The sequence below is a fragment of the Osmerus mordax genome, chromosome 8, assembly GCF_038355195.1.
Source record: "Osmerus mordax isolate fOsmMor3 chromosome 8, fOsmMor3.pri, whole genome shotgun sequence".
NCBI lineage: Eukaryota > Metazoa > Chordata > Actinopteri > Osmeriformes > Osmeridae > Osmerus > Osmerus mordax.
Window position 1 is genome coordinate 12,855,487 of NC_090057.1, and position 14,096 is coordinate 12,869,582.

Here is a 14,096-nt window from a genome sequence, read left to right on the forward strand (position 1 = left end):
GATAACGGCGGTTTCCCCAGTTAGTAACGCACTCCGTACGTGTTGTTGTTTTAATACTGTGCGAGCGAACATGTCGAGCAACAAGAATTCAAACACTGGGCTAAAGCGGTCTAGAAACGACACAGGAAACAAAGTTAGCGTTGTGCTTGGCGCTCAATGGGGTGATGAAGGAAAAGGAAAAGTGGTCGACCTTTTGGCCACAGAGTCGGACATTATTTGCAGATGTCAGGTGAGATTCTAAAAACAGGACAACTGACACGTCTTTCTCCTCTAACTTTAGTTTTTCTGTTGCAATGCTCATGTCCACTCAAGGAAAGCTGCTCTTTAAAGCCATGTTTGCATGCCTTTTGAAGCCCATGTCTCCTCATTTCTTCAAAGAAAATTCACCCCACATGAAGCATTTTTAACGTTTTGTTTTGATTGACGCTCAGGCTGTATGAAGTAGGTCTAGTCTCGAGGTGTGTATGGATGTAACTCAACATGCAGCTGTCAGGAGTGTCACAGCCACGGAGGTAACAGTTCGTGTAGTGTCAAGCTCTTCAAAAATATGAGGGACGGTAGTATTACCTTCAACATGCATTCTGCAGCCTGATAAATAGCATGCTTAAAAGTAAAAACACGCAACTGCTGCGTAAATGCAAGGCGCTATAGTCAAATTCTACTTTGAATACTTCTCCAATGTTGGGATATGAGTCATGTCAACATTATTATTAACGAACAGAAATGTGATGACAGCTGTGATCACACAGCCTGTGCGTCGAGTCTGTGTGTTCTCTATATAGTCAAGCTTGACCTTTACCTGACCTAGTATCTGCCCGTATTTTTTGATATTGAAATTATAATTCCCCAAATATCTCATGTCTAGTTCATTTCACTATTATCACAAAAGGTGTTGAATGATGGCAAAGTGGACTAGTCAATCCTTGAATACTGTGATTATTAACAGTACACTAGAAGACTGAAATTGTACTTCAGGTGACAGTTGCTGGACGTAAGGATTAGTGGCGGCTGCTGGTCTTTCAAAAAGGGGAAGCTAATTTTCGGCCTACATCATATACATTTTCAGTTCACTGGCTAGTTCACCCCTACGACACTAGCCTAGCCTACTGTATGAATGAATGAATGAATGAATGAACGAACGATCTAACGAAAAAATATTTAAACCCGAAGGAAATGTGGGAATTAGGTTAAACTGAAACAAGGAATGTGATGTATAATTGTATGAAATGTATGATGAAAATTGGCAAGCAATTTCGCCAAGCAAATACCAAGAAATAGGTTGCAGCAGTTTGTCTTTCAACTACAGTTGCAAAATCCGCGATGGGACTGAGCTTGAATAGCTTCGGTGACTTTTTATAGTACAAAATCGCTGTCAATCAAAAGGAGATTCAGTCTTTCGACAGACCCTCCAATCATCACGCGGAAGCCCAGCGTCCAGGCCAGCCCACTCCTCCATTCAACCCCAGAGACGCTGAGCGTCCAGGGCGGGACATAATCGCAGCATTTATCCAATGACCGTATAGTTTCGAAGCACTGAAAAAAACTGTTCAACGCAGCCCCATTGAAGTCCATGGAAGCTGAGCTTCAACAGGGAAATGCACTGTGGCGCTACGGGAATGTATGAGAAGGAAATCAGTCAGTCGACCTGCTAATATATGTAGCTGATTCTGAACGAACTCGTCTTCGATATGAATGTGTTCTAACGCATTTAAAATGTTAACACAATCGTAAATATTTGACCATTAATTTTTTGAAATGTTAGGGGAAGCTGAGCTTCCCTTGCAGTCTTAAAGAAATCGCCACTGGTAAGGATATTAAATAATTGAGACAATTGGTATTTGTCCAGATTGGTCTAACCGTGGACTAATTGAGCGAGCCAGTGGACAGCTGTGAACACCGCTGTCCCAAGGTCACTCATACAATCTGGGCCTAGTTACCGAAAATTGCATTTCATATAACCCTGTTAAAGTATGTTAGTCAAGCAGGAATTTGGTGAAAATGTATCAACTGCACAATAAACAATGGGGACCAAGTCAAAATAATGAGTCAAATTTACATTTACATTTAGTCATTTAGCAGACACTCTTATCCAGAGCGACTTACAGTAAGTACAGGGACATTCCCCCGAGGCAAGTAGGGTGAAGTGCCTTGCCCAAGGACACAACATCATTTTGCACGGCCGGGAATCGAACTGGCAACCTTCAGATTACTAGCCCGATTCCCTAACCGTTTAGCCACCTGACTCCCACATTCTAAGAGGCTGTGTAGTACCATCTAAAGGTTGGATCTGTGTCTGGAATAAATATGAAGAAGCATAGATTCAAAGTAATGGCACATTTATACCTCTGCTTGGATTATTTTTGGATAACATACGTTAAATATTAAGCACTAATAATATTTTTGCACATTAAAAGAATGTACATAATTATATAAATGTGCATTAGGACTAAGCTTTTTCTTTGGCATGCAGAAAGTCATGGGTTGAGGGTGGACATCGTAGTAACAAATGTTATTTGGTTTTCCTGGTGGGCATAAAATAAACACCAAACTTTAATGAGATTAGGAGATCCTTTTAACACCCCCAAACCAAAGACCATCTAGGTTGATCATCCATTTCTCCAAACAACTTAAATGATCTTAAAAGTTCATTAAGTCATGCGTAATTCAACAACAAGGGATGAACGTGAACTCATCACCTCAGAATTCTCTTTTTCCGGTCCTTAGGTGAGCTTATGTCAGCTTCTAGGTCAGATGCCCTTCCCCTGTTGCTTGCCGGCCAGTGTACCCACCACCCAAGACGGGGTCACATTCCTGACAAAGTACAGATACATGAGAAGGGCAGACTGTACTCCAACATACCTCTACCCCCCTCCTTCCCCTACCCCACAGACACATGTATTCCGGGCTTGATAAAGGTGGAGTAGGCATGGGGGGGTGATGACACTGTCCCGATAGCTGTTGCTAAAATAGCACTGGCGTGCAGTCTGATGTGGCTAGACCTATATCCCCAGGCACCCCTGTAATGCTGACGCGTGACCAGCCAGCCCTGCGTGTGTGTTTGTGTTTCTGCTCTCTGACTTTGTTGATCATTCTATCACATTCCATGTACAAAATTAGGCATTATCACCTACTGTCCAGACATCCAGTTTTGAAGACTAAGTCCATCATAAAACATACATACTGTGTTATTCAGCATAAAGTATAACGTCTAAATGCAAAATGTAACACACTATGTAATGACATGGTAGTTTAATTCCTAAGTAAACGACCATTGTGACCTCAGTAGACTACCCACATGAGTTGTACATGGATCAAGCTCTTACAACAAAATGAATTAAGTGCCAGCCATCAGCCATACATAATGTGCCTAGGTACCAAGAGCAGGTTCTGGGGCTGGCATCTGCCAGCCCGGCTGTGAGCGATCTGCAGATTTGATGCATGCCCAACAGAAGGGATTAGGCATCTGGTAAGACAGGGCTTTGTTTCAGATGTCACAGGAAACTTGGTTGTGTGGAGGAGACATTGTCACTTATATCCTTAAATGTCTGTAAGCATTGGTCATGACGATAATGACAATACGAGATTAGTAGGAAGCAGTTCATGCATGCGTCAACTTTGTTTCCATTGTGTATCATTTGTTGTGTCACGTCTTTCTGTGACAGGTAGTTGTCAGTAAATGTATTGTATTGTATGAATGTCTTATTTGTAAATAGTTTGATATGTCATAAATGGGAGTACACGGTATTGTTTATTGACATTTACATCATTAATCAAAGTTTGATTTGGTGGTAGTTAACGTTGATTTAACAAACAAAGCGCTCAAAAGAACTTGGTGGACTCTACCTACAGGGAGGTAACAATGCTGGCCACACAGTGGTGGTGGATGGCACAGAATATGACTTCCATCTTCTCCCCAGTGGGATCATTAACACAAAAGCTACATCCCTGATTGGTAGGTACTCATCTGTGATTGCTTGCACTTTTTACTCTGTGGTGTTTTGTGTAACTGTCATAAACAAATGAGAATGTGCACATAGATGCTCAACAGTGCATTTCAAAGTGCTCTGTGTCCTTGATCACGAAATGGAATGCTTTGTCAATGCTGTCAGTGGCCCAGGCAAAGGCTAGGTTGGAAAAAGCTATAAAGAACATTTTTGCAAACAATGGTCTGGAAAACATGTTTCATTTATTAGATTAGATTAGATTATTTTGGTTCTCCTCTGCAGGCAACGGAGTGGTCATTCATCTTCCAGGCTTGTTTGAGGAAGGAGATAAAAATGAAAAGAAAGGTCAGTTGAAATTGAAATATTGAGTTGGTTGTTCATATTGTATTAAACTACTCAATTAAAATAATTACTGAACTTTGAGTGAATTTAGTGGTGGGCATAACTTTATTGTTTTTAAATCTCTGCAGGCCTCACAAACTGGCAGAAGAGATTGGTGATCTCGGACAGGGCGCACATTGGTACGTTTCTCACAGAAAATAGCTGAATTTAGACCAGGGGCAGAGGTCATGCAATGTATTTCAGATAGGTCTCTAAGCATGGCAGACTAAATAGTTTTCTTTGCGTGAGAATTGTTGAACAGATATACAAAACCTTAGTGTTTATTGATTTATCACACACACACAACTTTTTATCAAACCATTCTTATACAATTGGAACAATGAATTAATATACTTCACAGAGTTATAAATATAACACAAATATAACACGCTCGGTATTATTCACACTGCTGCTATATAAATACATCCAGAGGGCTCTTTGACATTCAAGTCCAGCTAGAGTTTGGAGATAAGTTATGGAATATGTTTTACAGCTCTTGTAAACAGTTGTTGCAGGCCTTTCAGTACCATTGGATCACTGTACAGTAACTAGCCAGCCGCACATATCATATAAGGCTCACATGTTTGGCACATGTTACGGAAAAATTTACAGCACTACATTTATGTGTCAGTGTGAAATAGCTTCTCTTCCTCTGTGTCCCTCGGTGACAGTGTTCGACTTCCACCAGGAAGTAGACGGGCTACAGGAGATTCAGAGACAAGCTCAGGAAGGAAAAAAGTAAGGACAGCAAATGCTGAAGTTCTGCATTTTCCATGATATAATTCTCATTGCTGAATACCAATGTTTTTTTTTAATCTGTAAATGATCTGCTATTCGGAGACAGACATTTTCTAGCCAAGTGAAAAGGTAAAAAACCTCCAGAGCCCTAATTGTTACATGTTCCTTAACTGATCATTTACCCTGTGAAGTATTGGCACAACAAAGAAAGGCATCGGACCCACTTATGCAAGTAAAGCATCTCGTACGGGGCTGCGCATCTGTGACCTACTAGCTGACTTCAAAGACTTCTCTGCCAGGTACGAACCCCTGAACATCCCCTGGAGCCAAAATAACAATGGCAAGTGTTTCTGAGTAATGTAGTCCACTGTACATTGGTTTTAGGTTCAAAATACTTGCCCAGCAGTACCAGTCCATGTTCCCAACGCTGGAGATTGACATTGAGGGACAGCTTAAAAAATTGCGGGTGGGTTTAGGTTTCTGTGTGTTTTGTATGTGTACAATTAGTAGTTCCAAATGATAGAATTCTGCATAGTCACACACGTGATGATTCTGGAGACAGATGTGTCAACATATCTCCCTTACCTCATGTACCCCATGGCTTTAACCTATAATCTTCTCTGGCACAGGGCTGAACCTATTATAAGCACATGAGAAGCATAGCAACGTATAATTACAATACAGTGGTCTTCTGTAGCTCTGTCTCGCTAAATCTCACCACATCAGGCCTCCACTCTCTCCCTCGTACCACAGGAGTATGCTGAGAGGATAAGGCCCATGGTGAGAGATGGTGTCTATTTCATGTACGAAGCTATTCACGGACCACCAAAGACAATCCTGGTGGAGGGGGCAAATGCTGCCCTGCTTGACATTGACTTTGGTAAGGGAATACCCTACTCAGCACTTTTTAAGTGTCTGGAGGACGTTTTCATTGAGTAACATTGTATACCCTAAATTAACAACCAAACAGTCAAACTTAACAGGTATTTAGGATGTAAACATGCATCTCTCAATAGTACATTATATATAACTTCTGCCTCAGTGCTGAACATCTGTTAACTCTAAAATGAAATAAAACATAGTCATGGTATCGACAGGTTAAAATAATCTCTAGCTAAGCAAGCCTCAAATAAAATGTCTTTGCTCTCTGGCACCCTCTCATCTGGCTCTCGTTCCGCAGGTACGTACCCATTTGTGACCTCATCAAACTGCACCGTGGGTGGTGTGTGCACCGGGCTGGGCATCCCCCCTCTGAGTATCAGTGACGTGTACGGTGTGGTGAAGGCCTACACTACCCGGGTTGGCATCGGGGCATTCCCCACCGAGCAACTCAATGTAAGTCATCATACCTGGTAAGCCTATAACAAAAACAGGAAGTGTAAGCAACAGTGACCCCATTTTCTTACACTTTCAGACTTTTTTTCTCACATTTTCTCAACGCTAAAACTTTGGGTGAACCCTCGAAAACTTTAGTATGATGCAGCTGTATGGATGCTGTAGGGTTTATGTGTGTGCTTTTAGTTTTTTTGGCAGTTTCTGTTGCTTTTGTTACCAATATTTCCTTATTTCAAAAAACAGACCAAAACAGCCCATTCCAGGTTTGGGAATAACATCTAAATGGAATGCAGAACAAAACAAAGACATTGGCTGTAACAACCAACAGACAGGTGCAACAAGAACATGATATGGAACCAGCACGTCACAACATTAAACCTCACAACAATATTTTGATCCTACATTCATACACCCTACATGTTGATTATATATGGAACAATTAGGGCTCATTCAATGATTCATTCATTCATTCATTGAGTCATTCATCTATTAATTCATCCACCCTGACAGAAGACATTCCAACATCATTGTGTTGCCTCAGGGCTTCTCAGAGCACCACTCTTGGAATGCGGGACGTTTAGAACAGCGTGACATTGGTCACATGCTCGGCAGTCATAAGAGACATGTTGAGAGGGCTGGGTCAGGGGTCAGCATGATCGCTCAGTTATGTGTCTCGCAGGCTATGCAGTGGTGCATTCTTGTTGCTGATTCAATCAGTTGCCTCAGGTCTGTTACAAATCATCACAATTGTGTCTCTCTGTCTGCGGATGTCAAGATTGAGGAAAAACAGATTTTGTTAGGTCTTTGCATATTGTTAACCACGAGTTGTCTGTCGGCATCAGTAGAATGTTATCCTGTGCTTTCATCTATTTAAAAACTATGGTGATGTGCATCTCTTAGTAGATGTGCTTGGTTGGTTGCATGTCTGCTAGTCACAGTTCTGAGATCTCCTGTCCACCATACAGGAAGTTGAGATCTACTCCTCTGTCCACCATACAGGAAGTTGGTGAACTGCTGCAGACCCGGGGTCACGAAGTGGGTGTGACAACTGGGAGGAAGCGGCGCTGTGGTTGGCTGGATCTGGTCATCCTGCGCTACGCCAACATGATCAATGGCTTCACTGCGTGAGTGATGCAGCAGGGTCTCCTGCTGTAGGAGATTGAAATACTTCCTTTGTTTGCATCCACATTACTTACATTTTGGGAACTTTGGGAAGCAGTTGCAATTACTAATGTTATTTTTCTATGACCTGGCCAGTAATTAGCAGACCTCATAGTAAACCTACAAAAGGGAACCCAATCGTAAAAAAATATTGTTTTGGAATGATAATGCCTTGGCAAGGTCATCTATTCATCAATTGTTGGCAAAAAATACTTTGGTAAACGTCTTACATTGTACTTAACGTGTAATGTTGTTAAATGTAATGTGGAACGCATGATGAAGATACTCTGTGTTATTCTGCCACCAAGTGGTCATCAGGGGATCTGCCTTCCATACAGCTGTTTCAGTAGCTTGTTTCTGATCGCAGGTTTGCTTTAACCAAACTGGATATCCTTGATGTGCTGGATGAAATTAAAGTGGGTGTGGCTTACAAACTGAATGGCAAAAATATCCCTTATTTCCCAGGTAAGATAAAGTTGATATTTGTTTGAATAGATGGGGTTGGTCCTGTACAAGAAAGAGTTCCGAACTGCCATTTAACATGACAAACATTCAAAATTCAAATAGAGAAGCATCTTGAGAGATGTTGTGAGACCTTATGTTCCCTGACTATACCCTCAGCAAACATGGATGTTCTCCAGAAGGTGGAGGTGGAATATGAGAAACTGCCAGGCTGGAGGAGTGACACCTCAGGCTGCAGGAAGTGGGATGACCTTCCTTCCAAGGCTCAGAACTACATCCGCTTTGTTGAGAACCAGGTTGGCGTGCCCAGTAAGTCTGAGGGAAAAAAATGATTTCTGTAACGCTCTCAGGAATGCTACACTGTACATGCTACATAGATTGTCAACTTTTTACATACTGTAGGAATGGCATAGTATTATTATTTCTCATTATCTCTCTCTCTCTGTCTCCAGTCAAATGGGTCGGAGTTGGCAAGTCCAGGGAGTCTATGATCCAGATGTTTTAGCAGACACCAACCTCTCTCTCTCCTTCTCTCCACAAGGAAGGATTAAGATGCTCATGATTTAGATGACATTCTTAGTTGTTTTCCCTTAGCCCAAACCCTGACTTTCTGGTTCACACTGCACCCCCGAAATACACTGCCTCTACTGCAGCTCCATTTTCTAAGTGTCTATCAGAGGTTACTTGTCATGGCCGTGCCCCCCTATTTTTGGTTTTTCCCTGCCCTAGTGTTTCCCTGTGTCTGACATTGTCTTTACCTGTGTCTCATTGAGTGGTTTCAGTTCTCGTGTGTCTCATCATGTCCACCTGTGTCTTGTTTGGTTATGTGTATTTAGTTCCTGTTTTGGGTCCAGTCTTTGTCTTGTCCTTACCCTTGTTACTGTGAGTACATGGTCTGTTCCTGTTTCAAGAATAAACCCTTTGTTTGTCTGGCCACTCCAGCGTTTGGGTCCTACCTCACCACTCTACGTAACGTTACTTGTCGCTAAATGAGTCCTGCTGTGGTGTATTTGATCACGTAGAGCAGTGGTTCTCAAACCTGTCCTCAAGTACCGCCTGTCCTGCATGTTTTAGATGTTTCCCTGCTCCAACACACCTGATTCAAATGCATGTTCGTTACCAGGCTTCTCCAGAGCTAGATAACGACCCATTTATTTGAATCAGGTGTGTTGGAGCAGGGAAACATCTAAAACATGCAGGACAGGTGGTACATGAGGACAGGTTTGAGAACTACTGACGTAGAGCATTGGTTATTAATCAGAGTATGCACTTGAATACAGAGTAGGGACTAATTTTGGAAAGTCGCCCATACTTACGTCAAGTATAACCGAACTTGCGTAATGTGTACACTGCACTGTATGCCAAGTGTCAATGCAACACTGCACTATTGTATCACAATTGCCCATTACTCTTGTCCAGTCTTTGGAAAGTTGTTTTCATCCACACACAGCATTTGTTATCACTCTTTTTCACCTTTACTGTTTAGATGGTAAAGATTATTGGCCAGTTATTTGTTGCTGAACAAAAGCTGCTAAAATGCAAGCACTCTTCATTCGTAAAAACAATCAGCAAATGCAGCGCTCAGTGGCCCGCATATTATGGCGTAGCCTTTTTATTAATATGTTACCATTAACACACAAATGCACTATTGTATTGTTAGGAAATTATGTCACTTCTGTTCTTCTGAATAAGTAGGTGTGACAATTTTGCGGTTTTAGTGCCTTGTCAACTAAAGTAATTTCATGTTAAAACTGTGACCGTGACACAACAATGCCCTAAGGTTTCCAAGAGCAATACATTAAAGAAGTGGAAATCCGATATGCAAATAAATCTGTTGCACAAATTAAACTTTGTGTCTGTTTTTATATCTACAAAATCACCAGCACTGATTACTGTTCTTAAAATGCAGATTCTTGTGTACTTTCAAGACCTGAAATCCCTCACTAGGTCAAGTCTCTTCCATAGACTAGAGTTCTAAAAACGAAAGTTTCAAGTACAACAAAACTGACATCAGGTGCATTTTATATTTGTTTCATATGTAAGTGATAATAGGGACAGGTACATTTCTGATGTATTTCATAGGAAAGCATATACAATCCTAACTATATTTTGAAGTACCAAAACAATAATAACCACTAACCACAAGCATACACAATCTTTTTTATTTTATTTATAATTTAGGGATGTTGGTTAATATCAACTCTTGGAGTGGTCAGTATATTACTTTTCGCATGTAACTTTTTTTTGGGTGGTCTTGCTTTCCATTATTGGCAAAATCCTCAATGAGTTAACACAATTTCAAAACCTAAGGCATTTGTTTAATTCAGGCAAGCTGAATTAAACAAACTACATCACAGTTCTAAATGATCCACACAGTGCCACATCGATAGTCATTTAATTTAGACTAAATGTCATAAAAATGTCCACACTTAATCCATCTACATTTGAATCAGCAAATGATTTGAGAGATTTTAAGTGGTGATTACAAATGGAGAAATTGTAATATAAACATACATAAACAGACTGGACTTTCTGGCTTTTCTTGAAGCTGGGGGTTTCAGCTTTTAAGGGTCCATTTGCCAAGATGTCTGGACATATTGACTACACACACTAGGGTGGGGGAAATGGAAGAGTATGGAGCGCACTTGCATAGTGCCCCAGTTGTTGGTTGTCGGTTCTGAGTAATCTCCTATGAAAGCTTGTCAAGAAAGCATGTCAATGCATACATTCAGAGGAATTGTACTATTCACAGTCAGCTTCATGAGATGTATCCCTGAGCATGTCACATGCCCAACCTTTGTGACATGGCCCTTTGTTGTGATGGAGGTGTAAAAAAAAAAAAAAAAAAAGACCAACTGTAGCCATGAAGGAAAACACCTGGGCATCGTGTTCAGATACACATTGGTGTTCAAATATTGCTCAATTGATATCAAGGGACATAATGTGGGCCAGAAAAACATCCCCCACACCATAACAACACTACCACCAGCTTGTACTGTCAACACCAAGCTTGATCTATGGGCTTTTTCCCTCATGCCAAACACTGACTCATGCAAGAATCTAGATCAGCAGGAAGCAACAGGATTTGTCAGAGCAGTTGATGTTTTTCCTCTCCTCAGTAGGCCAGTGTTGGTGATTGCATGACCCCTTCTGCTGATGGAAATAGAGGAACTCACAGAGGCAATCCACTGCCGCGGCCCATTCTTGACAAACTCGTAACGTGCGACCCGAGACGGCATTCTGCACGCCACTGTTGTACTGCACTGTTATCTGCGTGTCTGTGGTTTGCTTGTTGGCTAACTGAGTGTATGTCCACACATGTAGTTTGCTGGACATATCCCATTTGTGAGCCCTACACTATTTTGCTGTAGCCTGGAGAGAGAACAAATGCAGCAATATCACAAACTTAAGTGGCTACATTTCTCGGTCAAGTACCTCACATGGTTTACATAACTTTAACTTTTACACAGTTACAGTTCATTCTGCAAACAGTCACTTATTTATCGGTCAGTTGTTAAAATACAAATACAATATATCAACATACATACATTCAAATATATAAATATACATAACCGAGACTGTCCAAGTAAGTAGTATTGCACTTGGTTCCTACACATCCTCAGCAAATGGTATACACATGGAAAAAAAATAGGGAACCCTTTTAATACATCAGATAATTATTTTCTAGTTATCCGATTAATTGCTCACTCAATCTAATTACAACAAATGATTCTCATCCCATTCGTCACACCTGATACCCTGATGACCTAAAGGGTACCTTCCAAGTGTTCTCTCCGATGGCCGCCAACAGTTCACTTCCTTGAAGAGGACACCTCCTTGAAAATTGCCAATTACGGTTCTCTTACAGAGAACCGGAGAGAAACAGGTTAGAGGTAAATCAGATAGAAACCTTGCTGGTCATTCTCATCTTGTTACCGGTGGCCATTTTGGGGATTTTACTGACATTAAATCCATAGTTGCTGTGAGACGTAGTTACCGGTCAGTATCTTGGATCTTTAAGCAACAGTAAATCCATTGTTTTTGTGAGAAACTGTGTTCTGAACTATTGCTGCAGGGGAGAACAAGAACATAAAGTCACCTGTGTCCCCATTTAATGTGTTTAGGGCACATTCAGCATCATCTGGCTATTACCTTGACATTTTTGCATCTGTCAGATGTTTCCTGTTCTCTGCTGAAGCCAATACAAACCTAATTTACAATACAAAACATTTTCAACATGAGCTATTTTGATTGCTGCTGATGACTATAATGAGGGTGCACATGTTACAATATGTTACAACATACATTTCCTAATGATTTCTCTTGTTGGTGCAATATTGGTTCACAACATATTGCCTGAAAATAGTATAATGCATGAACACTTGTTTTAGCAGATAATGAGCCTTCTTATCTTCTGTGTGCTATTGAGCTTGGTTTTCTGTGGTTGTTGAATCATATAGCCTGCCTACAGTTTGCAAGTGTTTACTTTCACTAGATGATGACATTTTAAGATACTTCAGATAATTCATATTCAAATGTCTAATGATGGTTCAGCAACAAACAATAATGTACAATGTTTCAATTGGGGTGGGTCTTTTGGCCATTGGCCATTGGTGTTGGGCAGGTATCCCATAGCAATACCTTTCTTGTAAAACCCAAACTGTTTATGGGCAAACCAGACAGGACCGGGAGAGCTGGAGAAGAACGTTGCTGCCGTGTCATTTGCTTTCACAGACTGGCACTCAGCACTCTGCACAGTGGGGGTGTCTGTGGGTGCTGGCACACCATCTGCCTCTTATTTTGTTGTCTGCTCCTTCCCTCTTTCTCCATCTCTCTCTTTCTCTTTCTCTCTCTCTCTCTCTCTCTCTCTCTCTCTCTCTCTCTCTCTCTCTCTCTCTCTCTCTCTCTCTCTCTCTCTCTCTCTCTCATTCTCTCTCATTCTCTCTCATTCTCTGTTTCTCGTTCCATTTTTCCCCCCTTTATCTCTGACCTTTCCATACAGTATCTTCAACTCATTTCTGTCCTCAGTTCTTTCTCTCAACTTTCTAATTTTCACTTTTGATATTATCATCTATTTTTTTTCGTGTCATCTCGTTCTTTCTGTCTTTTCCACTCCTCCCATTGAAGCAGTCACACAAGACATTTGTATATATTTAAATTTTGTCATATCTGAAAATAATACAGGAAATAATATCTCTGCGGTTTGGCACGGAATGTCCCTGTCTGATGATTCTTAACGGGTAAAGGAGAAATCTAATACCACAGAAAAACAGTTCTCGGCAGGTGTCTACTTGTCTTGGGCAGTACCTTATTTACTTTATTTCCCCCTTTGAACAAAAAGAAAACAAAGGCTTGCATCACTAAATTATGTCATCACAAAGACCCGGGGGAAATTGCTTATGAGCAGATCTCATCTCATTAATTAGATTTAAGAGCTCCATTTTATCCTGTAGTTGTGTGACTGTAAGAAAAACACTTGAGGAGAAGAAAAGGTGGCAGATGCTTGGGCAATCTGACCTATACTTGGGGAGTTGGGCTTCAACTAGCAGAGAGAAAGAAAGAGAGAGTCAGAGAGAGAGAGAGAGAGAGAGAAAGAGAGAGTTGTGCATCATCAATGCCAAGGTTTCTAATGTTCAGCTATATGTGACTGTCACTGTCTTTACAACATTTGTTCTATTTACTGTATTTGTTGTTGTAAGAAATTGGGTATGTTTTTTGAGTTCAGTTTAATTTCAATTTTGTGTTGCACTTAATCTGTATGTAACCTACACACATCTGAACAAAAATAAACTCAAATGTATTACTGTAAGATTTACATTTACATGATATAAACAGAAATCAATGACATAAAATCAAATGGGTCATATATGTAGATAGAAGTAGTTTCTGTCAACAGAAAATAATAACTTTAACTTTAATAATAACAGGAATGATGACCAAATAAGAAATATACAAAACTCACCAAATAATTGTGTTTGCCTCAATAAAATATGCACCAAAACACCAAAAGCCTTAAAGACCACCTTTAAATACATTCTAATCAAAACCCCTTACAAACTCATATATCAACTTATG

At 40.6% G+C, this 14,096-nt stretch overlaps 1 protein-coding gene across 1 annotated transcript; it reads left to right on the forward strand.

Moving 5' to 3' along the window:
• LOC136947810 (adenylosuccinate synthetase isozyme 1 B) lies at positions 1-9,869 on the forward strand. Its single transcript, XM_067242010.1, has 13 exons — positions 1-229; positions 3,850-3,952; positions 4,227-4,289; positions 4,415-4,465; positions 4,997-5,063; positions 5,255-5,362; positions 5,448-5,529; positions 5,817-5,943; positions 6,244-6,398; positions 7,398-7,522; positions 7,927-8,024; positions 8,181-8,330; positions 8,474-9,869. The coding sequence occupies exons 1-13, from the start codon at positions 71-73 to the stop codon at positions 8,524-8,526; spliced, it is 1,341 nt and encodes a 446-aa protein (XP_067098111.1). The 5' UTR covers positions 1-70; the 3' UTR covers positions 8,527-9,869.
• Positions 9,870-14,096: the final 4,227 nt, after the last annotated feature.